The sequence below is a fragment of the Hippocampus bargibanti genome, linkage group LG04, assembly GCF_051943395.1.
Source record: "Hippocampus bargibanti isolate YZ-2025 linkage group LG04, ASM5194339v1, whole genome shotgun sequence".
Lineage (NCBI taxonomy): Eukaryota > Metazoa > Chordata > Actinopteri > Syngnathiformes > Syngnathidae > Hippocampus > Hippocampus bargibanti.
This window is the reverse complement of record NC_142737.1, coordinates 12,009,106-12,030,314: the sequence shown is the minus strand read 5'-3', so window position 1 is coordinate 12,030,314 and position 21,209 is coordinate 12,009,106. Positions and strand designations below refer to the sequence as shown.

Sequence of the window (21,209 nt, the reverse complement as noted above, 5' to 3'; positions counted from 1 at the left end):
CTCCTGGTGTCCACAAACCAGTTTGGGGATTTCTGCCACCCAGTCACCAAGGAATTTACCAGGAATTTACAGGAATTATCATTTTTTTTAAGGAATAATGATGGAATGAGTATTCACCTCTCCCCAAAGATCATCATCATTACTCTTTGTATGACAAATTAACCTAGTTATTATTTATAAAATTGTAGGTCAACGCCCCCCACCTCAAGCGCAGCAATTCATGTTTTCTCCGGTAGGTTAGCTCCATTTCACAATTTCCTGCTGGCCACTTACCTCAGAGGTGAGTGTTTTCGACAGCACAAGTGTGCCTATAATTCATTTCCAAGGCAACACTTGGATGATGGTTTTGGGTGCAAATGTTTGACATGCCAGCTAGGAAGGTAGCGATCCCGCCTTCTTTTCCAAGAACTCAAGCTTGGCTTGAGTCGACAGCGTGAAAAAAATTGAAACAGCAGCTTGTTTGGTTGATCTCTTTTTATGTATGTGCCAAAATGCACCTCTGGATTTAATGAATGGGATACAAATTCATTTTCAAAGTAAGATAATTTTTCGCGACAGACCCAGTGTGGAAAAATTCTCAAATTGAAATGAAAGGAATGGAGATGAAGAGACTGCTCATTTCTATCATATTTATCAGAATGGTGGTGATGATCTTCTCACGTTGATTTATCAAATGCAACATTATTGGGGATAAATCCATTACTTGATTCTGCTTAAAAGATCTATTCTGCTTTTTTTTGAAGACGATGCTAATCATGTAATTGTGCTTTGATTTCCTGCTGTGCAGTAAGTCCACTCCACCACCTACACCCCAACAAGGGCAACTAAATCTCCAAAGAGGACAGTTCAAATTCAATAACCATCATACGAAAAGCTTTGGTGGGAAGCAAAGTCCTAATGATTGGAAGGACGTCCTTGTCATAGAATGGATAAAGTAAGTAAATAAAAGCAACTGTCTTTCTGTCTGTCCGTCAACCCATCCTATTGAGTTACTGCATAATAATAATAATAATAATAATAATAATAATAATAATGATAATAATAATAATAATACATTTCTGCGTGAAACATTTGCTTTTTTATTTTCATTTTCAGGTATCGTAAGCATGTGTTTTGGTTCATTTGCAAAAAGAAATTGAATTTACACTGAAAATTTTAATTGAATATTCACTTAACTTTTTTAACCACTACCTTTTTTTGTCACAGTTGAACAGAAGTAATTTTTCTTTTGTTGATTGTCGCCATTTTAGAAAATTAGAACAAATGTGGAAAATCACCATTTTAGAAAATTGGGGGCCTCATTCAGTCAATTATTCATATACTAATTTGCTGTTCCTAATTGAGCCTCTAGATGGCAGCACTTAGCACACGCCGGTAACAGCCTTATTGCCCAATTCATTCGACATCCGGGCCAGATGTTATTGATTGGATGACGAAAGCTGCGGGCCATATGTAAATGGCCCATCGGACGCATTTGGCCCCTGGGCCAGACTTTAGACATGTGTGTCTTATGTTATGTTTTGTTATGTTACAACCAGTGACGTGCGGTGAGGTTCATGGTTGGTGAGGCACTGACGTCATCATAGTCAGATTTACAAACATATGAACTCTACAGAGTAGTTTATTCACCATTTGATTGGCAACAGTTAACGTATTTTGTTTGAAATTTCATGTCAGCATTCTTTATATATACAAACTGTAGCATAGAAAAAAATAATTAAAAAACGTTTTTATCATGTTACCTTTACTTGTAAATGAAGTCCATGCGCCGCTCCTTCTGAAGAAAGGCATCGATAACTTCTTTGTAGAAGCCTTCCTTATCTTTCTTCAGTTTTAAAAGTCGCTCTGTCTCAACGGAGATCACTGCCAGTGAAGAAAGTCGTCCTTGATCAGTCCTGTTCCGACTGTATGTTTTCAGTGCTGAGAATGACAATCTGGTCTACTTCTACAGCAATAAATGGGGCTGCACCGATCTCCTTTTTAATGTCATTTCTAATGACATCACCAACTGCTTCAATTAAATCGTTCTGTATTCTGTTTCACAGGCTAGAAAATATAGTGGATGTCCCAAAATGACTCGCTAGCCTGTCATCTTTCTGAGCGAAAGCATGAAATAGTTCAACATAGTTGCCACGATTAGCAGAGCCTTAACTTTCATCATTTCCACGAAATGCCAGCTGTTATTTGGCAAATTTACCTTAGCATTGTGGATGCTGATGTTGAGTCTTCGCTCATGTTTGATGAGGCTCCGTTGTAAATTTTTCAGGTCGCAATATCCCATTTGAGTCCAGACATTGTCATAAGTTGAGAACAGAAGGCAGGAAAAGCAGAAAAGGCGCTTTCTTGCTGGACATCCACACAGCCAGCCTTTTCGTGTGTACCAGTCCGCCTGAAAAGAGCGAGTATTGTGTCCCGTTGTCTGAAGCAAACCTTTTAGCTCCGGTGTTGGTCTTCCTTTAATTATTACCTCCTGCTTCGATTGAAAGTCCAGTTTAGAAAATTCTTTCAATTTAGATATGTAATCCTCCATTCTGAGTTGTGTGAGGCCAAGCAGCACGAAAAAATGACTGCAGGGTTGCACTTTACTTGCTAACTGTTTACTGTAGCTTTCTGTCTCTAATTCTATTATTCTGCAGACGTGGAGTCGGAAGTATCTCTGGAATCACAAGCGCCCCCTGTCATGAGGCGGGAGAACTGTTTGCCTCACCTACGCACAGCGTTTTGATAAAAATAAAACAAAATAAACACTGTAGCACAGTGTTTATAATGTACAATGACTCTACATTATATACACCAGCTAAACTGTAGAAATGTAGTTCATATACTAAACGTGTTTGAACGCTTTAATAGCGATATGCAGAAGGACAGCAATGCGGTCTCACTGCAGAGCAAGCCAGCACAGTCAGCATAGTGATTGCGCAATCCATGTTGAGGCTCAGCCGGCTGCTGCCTCACCGCTCCTCTCTACTTAGTATTTGAACGGTAAATATGAAAATTCAGCGATTTTGAAAAAAATCCTAAAACGGTGAAGTTAAATGGACAAGAACTCTAAAGTACAAATCACTAAATGCATATAACTGTTTAATTTATTTTTTCATTTGGTATTTCCATGACAGCTTTCCATGATGACAGGTGAGGCACTGCCTCAACAACAAATGTGTGGCTGTCATTGTGTCAAGGTTGCGGCAAGATTCACTAATCAGCAAGGTAGATGGTCAAGCCTCTTTGTAGAAACAAAGAACAAAAAGAGGTCATGAAAAAATAGCTTGTCTTAGGAAAAAAAATATGTCTGGCACTCACAGTCTTATTTAAGGCGTTGGACTGGGTCCCCAGGCGCTCTCACTTGGCCCAAGGGTCAATTTCCTCTGTCCAACAGACTTTGCAATGTCTCGTGCTACACACACAAAAATACTTCACTGCACTAAGAAGCAACAATGAAAATGAAGTTAGTTCTGGACTTAACCCTTTTCCCAATTAATTGTTTCACAGGTTTGGCATTATTGTGTTTTTCAAACAAACATTTTCTGTGATCATGATCAAGTATTATAGTTAACTAAATCTAACAAAATAACTAAAACTGAAATAACGATATTTTTATTCATGAAACCAAATAGAAATGACTATTTTAAATGCCAAATAAAATGTTATCTTTTATCTTTATAAAACAAAGTCTACCTATTGCAAAATGAATGTTCATCTGTCGGTTTTTTAATATGAAATTTTATGATTTCTTTCTGTATTACTCTGTAGCCGAGCAGAAGAAAAAAAAGGTCTTCTGCTTTGCGATATTACACAAGACTTGGACTTTTTGTTGTTTTGCAGCTACCACTCTAAAAAGACAGTCTACAAAAAAATAAAATATAAAAACAAATTAAACCAAATTTAACTCATTCACTGTCATCCCCGAATTTATTCGAGAATTGAAAAGTGTGACATTGAGCGCCATTCCCAAATTTGTTCGGGTTTTTGTTTTTTTCTTGCGGGGGTGCCGATAAAGTGTTGATAAGACCTCTGACAATGTTTCTTCCCTTCAACAAGAGGGCGGCATTTCCCTTTTTTCTATGTTAGCGCTTTGTTCCAGCTTCAGCTGTTGTTTGAGTCCTATTCAGTATAAACCAATATGCAATGATACCTCAGCTCACGAACTTAATTGGTTCCCAGAAAGTGTGTGTAAGGTGAAAAGTTCGTCTGCCGAACATTTATTTTCCATAAGAAAGCATTAAAATGAGAACAATCCGTTCCCAGGATATAAAAATAATTTTCTACTAAATAAGACATAAAACTACACAAATTATAACTAATTTTATGTATAATAAATGTGCTGTTGCATTGTAATTGAAGAAATAAACTCTAGTGTATAATAGTGTTTTATTCACTTGTGATGGTCGTTGTTGTCGTTGCCGTTTGATGACATCTGAGTGAAGTTCCCGTGCTTAACACGAGCATGTGGTGGGGTCTTTTTGGTCCCATAATAGCAAAAGTACTACAGTCTGTAACAAACCACGTCCGCACTCAAAGGGAGTGACGAAAACTAGTCCGTCAGCCACAGTGGCGCTGTTCGACCATGTGGTTTGGTGTTCATCTGCCGACAACTAGTACGCCTGCCACCATGGCGCTGTGTGGTTTGGTTCGATCGCTGGAAAGTAGTTCGTCAGACGAGACTATATGCTCGCAAATTTAATGAGAGGCGAAAAGTTTGTGAGCTGAAGCGTTCGTATGCGGAGGTATCACTGTATACATTTTGGACAGCCGCCCCTCATTTCAAGCTCATATAAGGCCAGACCCATATAATTTAGCAATGTAGGAATGTACTCTTTTTCTCATGAAAGTCTAAGGTTTCTTACACTGCATTGAATGCTTATGTAGATCTAAAACTCAATATTCTGCAATTGGAGTGAAAATGACAAAAACCATGGAACTGGAGTGGACACTTTTGCACATCGTCTGTCAGTGAATGAGTTAACTAAAAAAGGAAAACCAACTCACCCTAAACACCAATTTCAAGTAACTTACTTTAAAAAACAAGTCATATGCAAAAGAAAGAAAACCATTTGAATGGGGAAAGATGATTTAAATGGCATGCAAAAACAGCCCAAAATGTCGCCAATGTGACTGATGATGAGGCGAGTTGGTAGTATTTGAGGATAGTTAGCTTTTATGTCACTATCAGGAGGGATGGGAGCCTGTGGGGGCAGAGGTCTGCGTTACCATAATGATCTTTGTCTCGTCCAGCTCCGCCTGCTCTATGGCCGTTGCATCTGCTTCCATTGGATTCTGAAGCGGACATGTCAAAACCTTTGTTCAGCACTGAAGTTGCTCTGTTATCATTTTTTTAAACATTTGAATGACCTGATTGAGAGCTGACATACCTGATATTTGGCGAGATAAATCTCGAGGCCATTGTAGCCAATGATGTTGGGGTAAGCAGTGGGCCAGTTTATACTGTCCACCTGTCCAGAAAACTCTTCGAGCACCTAATACAGAATCTGAATCAGAAAACCTTTATTTGTCCCACAATGGGGAAATTTTCAGTCCACAGCAGCAATTTGAAAGGGGGATGGGGTGGTGGGGGATGAAAGTATAGAAAACAAGATATTCTAAGCATCGTCGGCCTCCATCGGTCATGGCTGACCATGGATGACTGTCCGTGGACAGTGTGCCTGGGCGGTGTATTATGGAGAGCAGGTTGTCGCCTATGCAGCTTGCTCCCCCTCTCCACCACGCTGACTGGACCAAAGGAACAGCTGAGCTGATACAATTTTGGGGTCAGTATGGTCGCAGGAGCTGCCGGAAAGGTGGCGGATCTCGCCACCAGACCGCCTTAGGGGCTCCGGTCCGGATTGAGTTCGGGTTTACTCCCATTGGAACTGTCGGAGGGGCGGTGGGGTTCACCGCCAAACCGCCTTGACAGATTCCACTCCCATGAGCCTTTGGCTTTATAAAGCCTAACCCGTAAGGCAGCAGGAGACTCGTGGATGTCGGGGTCGTCTTTACACCCGTGTAGGTCTATAGGACCTACCCACTGCCATGTTATGATATTCTAAGCATAGAATATCATAATATGTATACACATAATACCGTCACAGTGGAGAACTCTGAATATGCGTGTGTGCCGTAATTGGCATGGGCAAAGGTGCGCTCACCTTGTCAAGCAGCGTGAAGCAGACTCTCTGGGGATATTCTGCGTCCGCTACGACCACCACGGCCAGGTTATCATTCCTCACGTATACGTAAAAAACGTACTCTATGGTAAAACATTTGACTTGTAAAAATGCAATCCGTTGATGTATTTTGCACAATGCCTGTCTGTGTTTGGATCACAGGTGGGTCTGATTCTGGACTGGTCGGCAACCGACTCCAGACATTACAACTGACTAACAAAGACTAATTAATGAGTCTTAAATAAACCGAATATGCATAAAACGACTGGAGTAAATCCACAGAAGAACAGTGTGAACATGGAAACATTATTACCTTGTTCTTTGACCAAGGCACGAGTACCAACTGTTGTCCGTTCAACAATAAAGGAAGTGGTGAAGAACAGGAACTCCCGGATGCTGAATAATCACAGCACAATAAACGTTAAAGGTACAGAAAAAAGCTACATTAAAGCAGCACAGACTAATCTGGCATAGGGTTGCAAAATTCACTTAAATTTCTATGCTCAGGACAGTCATTTTGGAAATAGACGGTACTTTCATGGAAAGACAACAAATTTAAACATTGATCAGACATCCACACAAAATAATGGAATGGCCAATTCTCCACTTCAACAAAAGAAATTACCCATAACATTGGAACCCGATTCTAGTATAAAGTGCAGATGTTCAGGTTTGGTTAAACGTGAAGACAAGTGTCCTTTTATGCAAGCCTGCAGAAATCGGAGAAGATGATCATGGTTTGATTAATACTAATTAACATCAAGTAATTTAATAACCACATTAAAAAAGCCCAGTTAAAATAAACTATGATTACACATGCGCTTCCTCATTCGACCTTCATAATAATAATAATAATAATAACAATAATAATAATAATAATAATAATAATAATAATAATAATAACAACAACAACAACAACAACAACAATAATAATAATGATAATAATAATAATACATACATTAATACAATACATTTTGTTTAGAACAATTCGGCAATGCGTTGCTCTTTGTGTGTGTGTGTGATCTCACATTTTCATGCTTAGATATGTGATGAGCCTCAACTACAACGTACCTGGTTTTCTGGAAGAAGCCAAAGGATGAGAGCTCGAACTCCGCTTTCAGGAGATTGGCTTTGGTGGCTCCTTTATAATGAACGCTAAGGCTGAAGAGCTTCATGATGTTGTCTGGTCCCGAGCAGCACACACGGTCTCACACACCTGATAGTCTGAAATGGAATGTGGGTCAGATGATAAGCATTATCCCCCCTGTAAAATGTATGTAAATTGTAAACAAACTCAACGTTGTTTGATGGTGAACGAGTCCAACTCGCCACCCTGATAGAAGTTCTGAGTTTGTCAACACTGTATTTTTACTTTTTTTGTTCTGTTTGGATTTACACAAGCCTCTTATTACAAAATAGTACAAAAGAAGTCCAATATTCCTTGCCAAAGTTACGGCGAATGGTGGGTAGCTATAAATGCTAGCTTGTTTTTCGTTAAGCCTCTCGTCTAATGTACCTGGTTTAAAAAATCTATCTATCTATCTATCTATCTATCTATCTATCTATCTATCTATCTATCTATCTATCTATCTATCTATCTATCTATCTATCTATCTATCTATCTATCTATCTATCTATCTATCTATCTATCTATCTATCTATCTATCTATCTATCTATCTATCTCTCTCTCTCTCTCTCTCTCTCTCTGTCTCGTGTCGTCTTGTCGGTCGGACCTTGTCTTGTGGACCCAGCTGAATGAGGTGACTTCTCATTGAAATTTGTAATTCCTTTTCAAAATGGTAAATCACCAATACTTTTCAGGAGTTTTGTTTTTGGGTTTAATGAATAATGATGGAATGATCAAGATCACCATCATTCCTCCTTGTATGACAAATTAACCTCGTACATAGTTATTCTTTATAAAATTGTGTCTCAGCCTCTCCCCCCACCCCAAGCGTAGCAATTGATGTTTTCTCCAGTAGGTTTGCTCCATTTAACAATTTCCTGCTGGCCACTTAGCGGTGAGTGTTTTTGACTGCACAAGTGTGCCTGTAATTCGTTTCCAAGGCAACACTTGGATGATGGTTTTGGGTGCAAATGTTTGACATGCCTGCTGGGAAGGCGGCGATCATCCTTCCTTTTCCAAGAACTCAAGCTTGACTTGTGTCGACAGTGTGAAAAAAAAAATGAAACAGCAGCTTGTTTGGTTGATTTCTTTTTATGTATGTGCCAAAATGCATCTCTGGATTTAATGGATGGAATACAAATTCATTTTCATTATAGGATAATTTTCCAGGACTGTTCCAGTGTGGACAAATTGGCACATTGGAATGAAAGGAATGGAGATGAAGAGACTGCTCATTTCTATCATATTTATCAGAATGGTGGTGATGATCTTCTCACGTTGATTTATCAAATGCAACATTATTGGGGATAAATCCATTACTTGTTGATTCTTCTTAAAAGATCTATTCTGCTTTTTTTTTAGACGATGCTAGTCATGTAATTGTGCTTTGACTTCCTGCCGTTCAGAATGTAGTCAGTTCATTCCACCCCCTACACTTCCCACAAGCGCAACTTCATCTCAAGACGGGAAAGTTCAAATTGAATAAACCAGCATACGAAAATCTTTGGTGGGAAGCAGAGTCCCAATGATCGGGAGGACGTCCTCGTCATCATACAATGGATAAGGTAAGTCAACATCTGTCTGCATGTCCTAATGAGTTATGCGATCTTCTGTTATGTTTAGTGATGTTACAACAAATGTGTGGCTTTCATTTTGTCAAGGTTGTGTGAAGGTTCACTAATCAGCAAGGTAGAAGGTCACACTGTAAGCCTGATATGCACAGAAGGGCTTTACGTTGTTACTTGCCATAGTTAACTTTACAGGTCAGTAATCCTGTACTTTTGCTAATTTTAAATGCCTTTTTTTGGGTTGTTTTGCAAATATATGCATCACAACCTCCTTGTATATTGTGCAACCATGCTGCATGGAAAAAGTGAATGAAGACAGAACACATGCAGGCTGGCTGCACCACTTTTGAAAGTGACACAGACTTCTTTTACTTGTAAAATAATGATGTTTTGTCATCAGAAGATATGAAGACAAACATGCTTCCAAAATAAAATATTAATGTTGTATTATCGGGGACATTTTAACCAGGATTTTGATTTTCTTCAGTGGAGGCTCAAACTGTAGTTACAAAATAAATATTTCAACTTATGTTTCATCTTTTTTGGCACGCAGCCTCTCTAACATGGACAAAGTCAATATTCTTCTTTTCCTTTTGGCTTTTCCCTTCAGGGGTCGCCACAGCGAATCAATGTCCTCCATCTATCCCGGTTTTGTGCATCCTCTTTAACCGCATCCATAAACCTCCTCGTCGGTCTTCCTCTCGGTCTCCTGCCTGGCAGTTCAAGACTCAGCATCCTTCTCCCTATATAGTCACTCTCTCTCCTCTGGACATGTCCAAACCATCTCAGTCTGGCCTCTCTGACTTTCTCTCCAAAGCCTCTAATATGAGTTGTCAATCTAATGTACTCATTCCTGATCCTATCCAACCTGGTCACTCCCAAAGAAAACCTCAACATCTTCAGCTCTGCTACCTCCAGCTCTGCTTCCTGTCTTTTATTCAGAGGTTTGATGCCCTTCCTGACACAACCCTCTGTATTTATCCGGGCTTGGGACCTGCACAAGAAGACACTGGCTTGTACCCCTTTGTGGCTATATTGGACAAAGTCAATCAAGATATTTCAAAAAAATCTTTCAGAAAATGTCAATATATCTATTTAACAGAACACAGTCAGATCCCTAAGTGAATCATCTTGCTTAGTTCAGGCCCACTGTGTGTTCTTTAAATGCTAACGTTAGCCAAAAATGTGTATCCTCTCTCTCTCTCCATATCGTAAGAGCTTGGCCAATGTGCATTATTTCGAACAGCTTAACATGTACTTAATACTGTACCATGAAAATGAAGATGTATGGAAATGAGGATGTCTCGTTGTGGTTTCATTAACTCAGCTGCAGTTAAAATGAAAAAAAAAATACAGTAAAGTCTCGTTATATCGATATCGGATATATCGATAGTCCCGGTTATATCGATACTATTTCTATGCACGCACGGAGAAAATTACATGCAAACAGGGTCGGATATATCGATAGTCCCGGTTATATCGATATTTTTTCGGACTCCCTTGAATATCGATATAACGAGACTTTACTGTACATCTCATACTTGTGAGCCATGACGTTACAGTGCTAGGTTTAAATGTGTGTGTATTTGTACGTATGTGTGTGTATGTGTGTGTGTGTGCGCGTGCACAGTAGATGGGGCAATTTGGGGAAGGCGTGAACCTGTGATGTGGTCTTTAAGTTGCACCGGCCCACTTTCCTTTAGCATAAAAACATCCAATGCTACACTGGCATACACACTTACAACCTTTACTTACACACACATGCAGACACACACACACACACACACACACACACACACACACACACACACACACACACACACACACACACACACACAGGCGCGCACACACACACACAAACTGTGGAGACTCACAACACGTTTAGAAACACATTTGCTATGTGAAGATGCCATGCGTGAGTTTATATCTGGAGCAGATGGTAAAGACGTCAAGTGGCCTCAGTTGTGTATTTGACAGACATGACTTCATGGTACTCGAGATCTTATGGCCGGTCTATTGTTGCCTTGTGAGCAATGGTCTTGATTTGCAATTTGTCCGCAGGTTGATCAAATCCTGTCCGAGCTAAGGCTGCAGAAGGATGAGCTGAAAGAGATTATGAAAAGGATTCGGCGCGAAATGGACAGAGGCTTGCGTTTAGAGACCCACGAGGTGGCCAGTGTCAAAATGTTGCCTACTTATGTTTGTTCTACTCCCGAGGGGTCAGGTAAACTAACGTCACATTATCGTGTCTCCCATTCGTAATGTACTTGTTGGTGTATTTACATGAAGTTTGCATTTGGGCAGAGGTGGGTGACTTCCTGGCTCTGGACCTCGGAGGGACCAATTTCCGGGTGATGCTGGTTAAAGTGGGAGCAGATGAAGACAGGAGCTGGAAGGTTGAGACCAAGAACCAAATGTATTCCATTCCTGAAGATGCCATGACGGGAACTGCAGAGATGGTGAGACCCACCGGAGTATAAACTTTTCATTGGATAAAGAAAAGTTATTTTCTTAACTCGCTAGCTAGGTAGCTGTGGTTTTGAGGACCCTTTTCCCAAAGTTCATTCCAATGGATTTGATCAACTAGATTGGGTTGAAGGTTAGATTTTGTCAAGCTGAAGAGCTATACTGGTTCGCCAGTGAACTGAAGTTGAAGTAAATGTTGTTAAAGCGCTATATAAATCAATATGTATTGTATATTTCATGTTATGTTCTTCTCACACATTATTGTAGTTATGTGGCTCTGTTGGAAACACTACTACATTAGCTAATGGGATTGACATTCAAAACCTCTTCAAATTAGTCGAGAAGAGCGCCCAGTGGTGAAAATGGGATCAAAAAAGGCAATACAACACGCTCCAAAACCTGAGATGTTTTGTTTTTAACACGTATTTAACTTCTCTTGAAGTATTTTCTCTCTGTAGCCTTGAGGGACTTTACAGCATATGAACAAACTTGGATATATCCTGTATTTGGTCTCAAAAACTGTGTTCTGTCGGTTATTTGAATCAAATTTATGTTGCAAATAAGTAAGCCTCAAAGTTATGTTGAATAAGTAAATATTTGAGGAAGTTAAGTGAGTAACCTAAAATTGGGTTGGTTCCTTTTTGACCCAAATTGGGTTAGACAATATATTGACTAAACTGTTTTTTGGATTTGGATTTGGATTTGCCTTTATTAGTCTCACAGTGGAGAAATGTACAAATTTTACATTTTTTTCAAATGTATCATGCGAGTGACTTGTCAAAGTAACCCCTGACTGGTGATTTTGTCTTTTCTGAGCAAAAATTCGTAGCAAAAAATAACATTCTTTTTAACCCTAGTTATATTGATAACCTAACTGCGTGGTATTTCTGCAGAATATTTCTTGGTTAGCTTTCACTCATCAACAATTGCTTGGAAGAGAGACTTCAAGGTTATTTATTGGTACTCCTGCTTATGCTTTCTGTCAAACTTAACATTAAAACAAAGTGACCTTTAAAGTGTGTTACATTAATAATAGAAAATGCATCAATCGTGCTAGCAAATAGCATCCATGTCATGTGTAAAAAACAGTCAACGAATGTCCTGTGTAAATTGTTAATCGCTTCTCCACTTTGTCCTCCTTTTTACAGTTGTTTGACTACATCGCAGAGTGCATGTCGAACTTCTTAGACCAGCACAACATCAAGCACAAGAAACTTCCTCTTGGTTTTACTTTCTCTTTCCCGGTTCGTCACGAGGACATCGACAAGGTATCACTATTGTCGTCACTTCTTGTCACCGATTGTTTGTAAAGTACAGTGTCAGCCATGTTTGTGCCTGTGCAGGGAATCCTACTCAACTGGACCAAAGGTTTCAAGGCCTCTGGAGCAGAAGGGAACAATGTTGTGGGGTTGCTCAAAGACGCTATCAAGAGACGAGGGGTATGTTTGTGCACAACACTTGGAACAATCAGAACTAAGGAAAAGCAAAATTGGGCATGCAAGAGTATTTTGTTGATTATGTCGCCGTTTCTTTTGAACTGTTGTTATTTTTGGGAAATGATGATGTTTTATCCCTTATTGTATGACCACTTCAAAAAAATCAATCTGACTTCATGTTTATATAAGTGCATCTTATTTCCCCATTATATGACTACCGTATTTTCCAGTGCACCCAAAAGTCTTCATTTTCTTCAAAAGATGACCCTGCGCCTTATTTGCCGATCCACCTTATATGTGGAGTAATATAGCACCACAATAGGTCTCGTAACTCCTGTTAGCAGCTACCGACTCCACTTCCCCCTGTAGAAGAAATAGTGCGTAACCCCAGCCTCCACTGTTGCGCCTTATAATGTGGTGGGCCTTATACTTGGAAAACGTTTCTACATTTATGTATTATATTTGGAAAACCTTTTTCATTCATTGCACGTGCGCCTTATACTCCGGTGCGCCTTATATATGGAAACAGTTTGACAATACACCATTCAATGGGGTTGTGCCTTATACTCCGGTGCTCCTTATACACTGAAAAATACTTTTTTGACCCCATTTAAAAAAAAGTTCACATCATGACCAGTTTTGTTCTCATTGAATAACAACTCTAAAAAAAATAAAAATAAAACATTATTTTCCTTATACTATGACTTTTAAAATCTTACCATGACATTTAATTTATGGTAATGCTGCGATTCGCTGGCAACTAGTTGAAGGTACATACTGCCCAAAGACAGCTCAAAACTGGTTCAGATAATGGATGGATGCATTTATGGTTACGCGACCTTAAAGATAACAAGTGCTCAACAAACTGGATTAAAGACTGCACAAAACAAAACAAAAAAACACTCACTTCCACTGTTTTGCCATTCAGGACATTGAGATGGACGTCGTTGCCATGGTGAATGACACAGTGGCCACCATGATTTCATGCTACTACGAAGACCGCAGCTGTGAAGTGGGAATGATTGTTGGTATGAAATAACAAACAACTGAATCCAAAATAGCTCTTCTCACATTGCTGAAAACAAACAATCTCCTGGTATGTTTTTGTATTTATCAGGGACAGGCTGTAACGCTTGTTACATGGAGGAGATGAGCACAGTGGAGCTGGTGGAAGGCGAGGAGGGCCGCATGTGTGTCAACACGGAGTGGGGGGCATTTGGAGATAACGGCGAGCTGGAGGAGTTCAGGCTGGAGTATGACAGAGTAGTGGACGAGACTTCCATCAACCCTGGACAGCAGCTGTGAGTCGGACATTGTGTCACATTTGGATCACAGACACACTTGAACCTAAAATTAGTGATATTAATGTAACCTGATAACATCACCAGTTGTCTACTGTAGTAACCGTTGTCCCTGGAAGGGTTTATTTTAATTTTGACATTGGACAGTGTCAGAGATGTTCGATCGGACACTGTGGACAAAGGCTCGAACCCAGGAAGATTGTCTTTTCTGCTGGCAGGAGACGTAGCCATTCATGACTGACGCCTGAATTCTACAGCCCTCTGCCAAGCTATTTATTGAGAGTACATGCAAATTAAAGTGATACATTAGTAAAACATAGTTTTCTTGATTATAATACCACGTCTCTGGACGTTCTGAGCACCAACAGCTGTAAGCAATAAAACATAGATATTTTAATTGTTTGTCTTTTCCACAAACTGATAAATTTGTAACCTGGCTAATGAGCTCTTCCTTATAGGGAGTTTCAAGTCCTAAATTCTGTCCAAGGCCAGATCTCCTAGATCAGGGGTGTCCAAAGTCGGTCCTCGAGGGCCGCTGTCCTGCCTGTTTTCTAGCTCTCCCAGAAGCAACACACCTGATTCAAATGATCAGCTCATCAGCCAGCTCTGAAGCAGCATCAAAATGGTCCTGATGATTTGAATCAGGTGCGTTGCTCCTGGGAGAGCTGGAAAACAGGCAGGACGGCCCTCCAGGACCGACTTTGGACACCCCTGTCCTAGATGAAGGTGACAGTTTAACTGGGTTGTGTCTGTTTCACTCAGATTTACTGTGACCATCTGCACCTTGACGATGGGCCTATTGTTTAGTTGGCCAGCTAAGCATGGGACTTTTAAATATGATAACTTCTTATTCTCTATCAGACAGTCATAATACTGGCTCTCGATTTCTACAATACAATCAATATTGATTTATATAGCGCTTTAACAACAGCTGAGGCTGTAACAAAGCGCTTAACATGGACAACTATCACATTCAGGAAACAAAGCAGTCACAAAGATAATAGAAACCACCAGGGAGTGAAACCAAGATCAAGTCAGAATCATGCTGAGTCGAATGCCAAAGAGTACAAGTGATTTTTGAGACTGTTTTTAAAGATGGGCAGCACGGGGGCTTGCCGAATGTTCAGTGGCAGGTCATTCCAGAGAGTGGGGACAGCAACGGAAAAGGCTCGATCCCCTATGAGCCTCTGTTTAGCCTTTGGCAGACTTGAGGCATCGGGAAGATATGTAGGGGTGGAGGAGCTATGAGAGGTAAGGAGAAGCAAGGCCATTTAATTATTTGAAGACAAACAATAAGATCTTGTAAAGAACTCTAAAATGTAAAGGGGGCCTGTGAAGGGATGCCAGGATAGGAGTTGTGTGCTCCCTCTTACGAGTACCAGTCAAGAGACAAGCAGCAACGTTCTGGACCAGCTGGAGACACTTCATGGAGGATTGGCTGACTCCAAAGTAAAGCGCATTACAGTAATCGAGCCGAGATGTGACAAAGGCACAAATGACTGCTTCAAAGTACTCATGAGAAAAGAGAGGTTTTATTTTAGCCAGTTCACTAAAATGAAAGAGGCTGGATTTAACAATGGCACCAATTTGTCGGTCAAGTTTAAAGTCAGTGTCCAGTTTAAGACCCAAGTTTGAGACTGGTGACTTCAGATAAGAAGCCAGGGGGCCCAGGTCTACAGAATGAGGTGTACATTGGCCACTGGGAGCAAACCGTATCACTTCTGTCTTCTTTTCATTGAGGTACAAGACGTTTTGTGCCATCCAGGTTTTGATTTCCTCCATGCTGGATAAAAATGGCCTTAACGAGAAAGTGTTTCTCATTATTCTGTTCTAATTCATCACAAATGTCTTTTATTGGGTTCAGGTCAATACTCTGTGAAGGTCGGCCAAGTTCATCCGCACTCTGTCATCCGTGTCTTGATTGACCTTGTTTTGTGTTGGATGTGTGGTGGTGGTAAAGATCTGTGTTCCCTCTTCATTTGGGCATCAATTAGCCCAATATGGTACTGGTGAGCCACCATTGTTCACCTGAGCTCCCGGTGCTGGTTGCTCAGCTACGGGCTGCTCTTGCTGAAGGATGTTTATAGATGCCCGCAGGCCCTCATACGTCAGCGCCCGGCCTCTGGTTGAGGGTGTGAGATTAATGAGCTCGCCACAGTGCCTGTCGGCCTAATGGCTGTTTACCTTTGATGCCGGACAGCCGTTGAAGCCAGCGTCACTGGGCCTTTCGAGCGTCTTATGTTTGCTTGTGTTGGTTTCAAGCCAGACTGATTTTTTTTTGTTTTGGCCCGTGTTCCCCTATAAGCTTTGAGAAGCTGATCAGCGGCAAGTACATGGGTGAGCTGGTGAGACTGGTCATGATGAAGCTGGTCAACGAGAACCTGCTGTTCAATGGCGAGGCCTCAGAGATGCTCAAGACACGCGGCAGCTTCGAGACCAGACATGTCTCGCAAGTGGAAAGGTGAGCATTAGGGTCAAAGGTGAGCTTTGTGAGAACGTCAGATTTCTACCCACAGTCCAAAAAAAAGGTTGGAAGAAATTCTGACCTCTATTACCTCCCTGCTTCACTGCATTTGGGTCCTTCAGTTTTTGGTCACAAAACCCCTTAACGGACAACCGACGCCTCCAGACAAGTTGTGTCCCTAATTTGTAAAATCACTTCAATTGACTTCTACTGAGCGTATTTTACAAAAATTTCACGCCATATCGCTATATTTTACGTTTTAAGACTCGCGCTGAATATTCAGGAAGTCTTGTTGTAGAGTTGATGACGATGCCTGACGTGACGTCACGTCTGAACGATCCTGACCGAGAAAGCGACACACAATGCATTTTGGGTACTTTGTTTGATCTGAAAACTTTGTGTTGATGGCGAAATTAGAAGGAAAACATAAAAAACGCGACGGTGAATCATTGTGTGTAGCACCAAAACTACTATTTGATACTAGTTGACATAAATTCCCAGCAGACAAATCAGCCCATTTCCAAAGGAGCTTGTGCATTTTCTGGGACGCTACGTTGGCATCCTGACGGCTCGAACCATATTCATAACTGGATGAGTAACAAGAAAGCATCTTCTCCGAATCTGAAGCCATTGTTTTGATTCTAGAGCAAGGCAAGACGTCCTGATGTGACGTCACGAACTAGGGGGCGGGACCTTCTGAAACTCGGCATCTCCGAGGCCATTTTGAAATAGTTTTGGGACACTTTAACTCATTTTTATCGGTGTTTTGCATTTCACTAAAAATATCAGCCTGCATGTTTTGGGTATTTTAGATGCTATAAAACGTTTTTCTGATGTCAGTTCGGAAACAAAAAGATGGTGTCGGTTGTCCTTTAACCGTGACCGACTTTATCGTGTTTGAAAACATTACCATCCACACTTTAAATGTATGACTTTATTCTCATAATTTGATCAGATTATTTCTTGACGAAAATATGAATTTCATGCTCAGGATGTAACCACAGTTTCCCCATTATTTATTGATTAATTACAGTGACTCCGGTGACAGGAAGCACATCTACAATATTTTGTCATCTATGGGTGTGCGACCATCCGAACTGGACTGCGACATCGTGTGTCTGGTCTGCGAGAGCGTCTCGACTCGTTCTGCCCACATGTGTGCCGCCGGCCTTGCTGGCGTCATCAACCTAATGAGGGAACGACGTGGCCTGGAGGCACTCAACATCACCGTTGGTGTGGATGGCTCTGTTTACAAGATGCACCCGTGGTGAGAAATGGATGGAGAACGCAAAAATACTCACACTCTCTACTTATGTCAACTACATGTGTATAAAATTACTTGTGGAATTTGAATGAAGCGACAAAATCCAGCCGTAATTAACTGCCTTGTAATTTTCAGTCAACAACAAATGATAAAATGGTCTCCTTCAGATGGATAAATCGGGTGGATTTTGTGAGTCAATTCCCATTCTACAATGAAATACTGCACGGAATGTTTCTTTATGCTAATGGAGAGTACATAGAACATATTGCAAAGCAGTTGACTTCACCTTTAGGTAAAATTTACAAAGTACAGACGAAAATAATAACTGGTACTGTTAACTGATGTTGAAACATTCAAGACTGGTCTTGGCCTCAAGACCACATTTTAAGGGTCTTGGACAGGGGTGTCAAAGTCATTTTTTTGCCGCGGGCCACATTGTAGTTATGGTTTCCTCTCAAGGGCTGTTATGAATTTGGGGAAGCCATTAAAATGTTTAATCCCCTTCACATATTACATATAGAGCGCACAACAAGTTAATGAATAACTAGTTTTCAAATCTGAAGTCAAGAATAATGACGCTTATTGTGGTTTACATTCAAAAATGTGACATTTCGGTGAGGATTTTAGCAAGCATCGTGCAATTTCACAAGTTTGATTTGCTTTCGCGGGCTGAAAAAAATGATGTGGGCCTTGACTTTGACACTGGTGGTCTTGGACCTGTCTTGGACTCGAATCCCAAGTAGACAACATCAAAATGTTTATTTTTTAATGAGGCATAATGTGTTTGTTGTTTGTTTGTAGTTTTCGTGACAGGTTCCACAAAATAGTCAGAGAGCTGACGCCACATTGTGAGATTACATTCATCCAGTCAGAAGAAGGAAGTGGTCGAGGGGCTGCTCTCATCTCAGCAGTGGCCTGCAAGATGGCTGCTAGCATGCTGGCGGGTTGAAAGGTGGACTTAACAGGACAGTTGAATTTTACTGTTGATATATGTCAACAGTCAAATTCAAATAAAAAAACGTATGCTGCATTCATATTTGTCTTTTAAAAGCACTGGAAGACTGCAACAAGGAAGCATCACTGGATTTCCATTATAGTGAAATATTCGTTGATATATCTGGTTGTCCTTCTTAGCCAATGGGATGCCATGAAGATGCTTGGTAATAGCCAATGACAGAGCAGATGTAAGTATTTTGCGTTCACCAAACTCGGATATGCGACGATCTGCCCGTGTTGTATTTTTAGCTTTCTGATAAAGCGGTTCGAGTAAATTAGCTGTCGCGTCTTGTTTTTTTTTTGTAACAAGAGTTAATAATTTTCTGTCAAAGCGTTTCACAACTTGTAAATTTCGCATGAAGACACATTTGTAAGTAGATGCGAATTTATATTGCTATATTCGGATCCACTGCCTGATCATCAAATGCTAACATTTGCGAAAGGTCTGCTTGTACAAATAAAAGTGTGGACGCTTGACCGACTTGCAATTTTAACGAGATAACATCTACTCGACACAATGAAAATTATAATATAAATATAAAGTTCAATGGTTAACATCCACTCTTTTCTGTCAAAGGGCCAAGTTTGAAATGCTCATATTGTTATATTAACTCAAATTGTCTGGTGATAGGCTCATTTTTTTCTTCAAAAGAAAAAAAAATGCCAATGCTTTCCCCCCCGACTGATATACGTAATTGGTTCTGTTGAGGATTTATGGTTGATATCTAAAAGTAACCTTTGGTAATATAATATATATGTTGTGGAAAGTTCTGACTGAATCAAACACGTTGTTGCCTTGTGAAGGAATATTTATTTCAAGTCAATACAGTACTTCTTCTTTTCATTTCGGCTTTTCCCTACAAGGGGTCGCCACAGCAAATCAGTACTGCTTTCTGGAAATTGTAATAGACAGTAGCTCTTTGTGGATCATTGGGTAATTTCTGTTGAGATACTGGCATAATACTGGTGCATCTCAATAAAAATATGCTGAATATTTCACTTTGTGTTTCTAAAGTGGGATTATTCATTATTTATTTTTTTTTAACAATTTTAATGATTGTATTTTACAGCCAATTAGATGTTAGATGGTTTGTTTACAACTCATGAAAATTAGAGACCATCAAAGTACAATGTACAAATTGGGACTGATTGAACCTGACAGAATTGTGAGGTTTATTTAATGAAATTGAACTACTGAAATAAAAGAACTTTTCTGATATTTCAATTCAGCCATTCTCAAAGCAAATGCAACTTAAAAAAAAGCATACAAGGTCTAACATTTTATAATTATTAGATATTTTACCATTATGCAGTTAACATTAACAGTGCCTAAATACAGTAAAGTCTCGTTATATCGATATCGGATATATCGATAGTCCCGGTTATATCGATACTATTTCTATGTACGCACGGAGAAAATTACATGCAAACAGGGTCGGATATATCGATAGTCCCGGTTATATCGATATTTTTTCGGACTCCCTTGAATATCGATATAACGAGACTTTACTGTATAGAAAAATTGTATTAAAACCCGACTGCTATACTTGGTGAATTGCTGTGTAGTACAGAGTACAGCATGAAGTCAATTATAGTAACGAGAGCAATATTGTAAAAATACAGTTTGGGCTACAATCTTGAAAGAAAATGGTCAGCAATGCATCAAGGAATTATGTGCAAACGTGAAAAATAAATGTCCTATAAGTAATCAGCAATTTGATGCTTTTGTATCAATACCACAATACACATATGACCCACCACAAAATCGCTACTTTATACATACCGATATATGCCTCACAGATCTGGGGATTTGTTTTTGAGTCTCAACTGTTATTTTTTTTACCACATTCTTATAATTTCTATATTTTCCACAGAAAATTCTCACTATGAACCCTTTCAGGGAGAGCAGTTACTACTGTGGACAGTTTATCATGTTATCAGGTTACAGGGTGTATGAAAGAGTTAAGCGAAATAGTGTTTATACTGTATAGGTCCCTCCTTTCCACATTAGTTGGCTCTTTCAAATCATTCAAACTGTTTAGCATATCAAGGCATAATTAGGAACTGAATTCCTAATCGTAACTTTTTCAATAGAATTCTCAAATTCTGAGATATTTTTATGTTCATGTGCAATTTCCACGTTTGTTTTCAAACCATTGAGTTATTTCAGCCCATTTTTTAAACTACTGCTTTTCCTCCATCGATCCATTTAATGATGGATTTATCATTATTTGAAGTCACAATCTGAGCCCAGCCAAATTGCAGGACTGTCAAGCATCAAGGGTCACTCTCCTTAGCCCACCCTACTTGGCATATCTCCACTCTCCAGCCTGGTGGAATCCTGCATCTCATCTTATCAGTTCCCTTTGGCAACACGCGGACAGCAGTTGTATCCATGTAAGGGTCTGCACTCACAACACTGGTTA

At 40.0% G+C, this 21,209-nt stretch overlaps 2 protein-coding genes across 3 annotated transcripts; one reads left to right on the top strand and one right to left on the bottom strand.

Moving 5' to 3' along the window:
- Nucleotides 1–3,068: 3,068 nt before the first annotated feature.
- Nucleotides 3,069–7,367, bottom strand: LOC148899010 (synaptobrevin homolog YKT6-like). The gene is made up of 7 exons (XM_088994055.1): nucleotides 7,233–7,367; nucleotides 6,475–6,557; nucleotides 6,144–6,244; nucleotides 5,370–5,474; nucleotides 5,209–5,274; nucleotides 3,301–3,394; nucleotides 3,069–3,221 (listed from the first exon to the last, which is right to left on the bottom strand). Exons 1-6 carry the CDS (start codon nucleotides 7,334–7,336, stop codon nucleotides 3,356–3,358), a joined length of 498 nt encoding a protein of 165 aa, XP_088850181.1. The 5' UTR covers nucleotides 7,337–7,367; the 3' UTR covers nucleotides 3,069–3,221; nucleotides 3,301–3,355.
- A 961-nt stretch (nucleotides 7,368–8,328) lies between these two features.
- Nucleotides 8,329–19,733, top strand: gck (glucokinase (hexokinase 4)). Of its 2 annotated transcripts, none has more exons than XM_088994049.1 (10): nucleotides 8,329–8,853; nucleotides 10,918–11,080; nucleotides 11,161–11,315; nucleotides 12,471–12,590; nucleotides 12,666–12,761; nucleotides 13,687–13,786; nucleotides 13,876–14,059; nucleotides 16,365–16,520; nucleotides 17,557–17,790; nucleotides 18,589–19,733. In XM_088994049.1, the coding sequence occupies exons 1-10, from the start codon at nucleotides 8,845–8,847 to the stop codon at nucleotides 18,734–18,736; spliced, it is 1,365 nt and encodes a 454-aa protein (XP_088850175.1). In that variant the 5' UTR covers nucleotides 8,329–8,844; the 3' UTR covers nucleotides 18,737–19,733. The 2 variants fall into 2 exon arrangements, with proteins under 2 accessions (XP_088850175.1, XP_088850174.1); XM_088994048.1 differs by lacking the exon at nucleotides 8,329–8,853 and adding an exon at nucleotides 10,691–10,846.
- The last annotated feature ends 1,476 nt before the right edge of the window (nucleotides 19,734–21,209 follow it).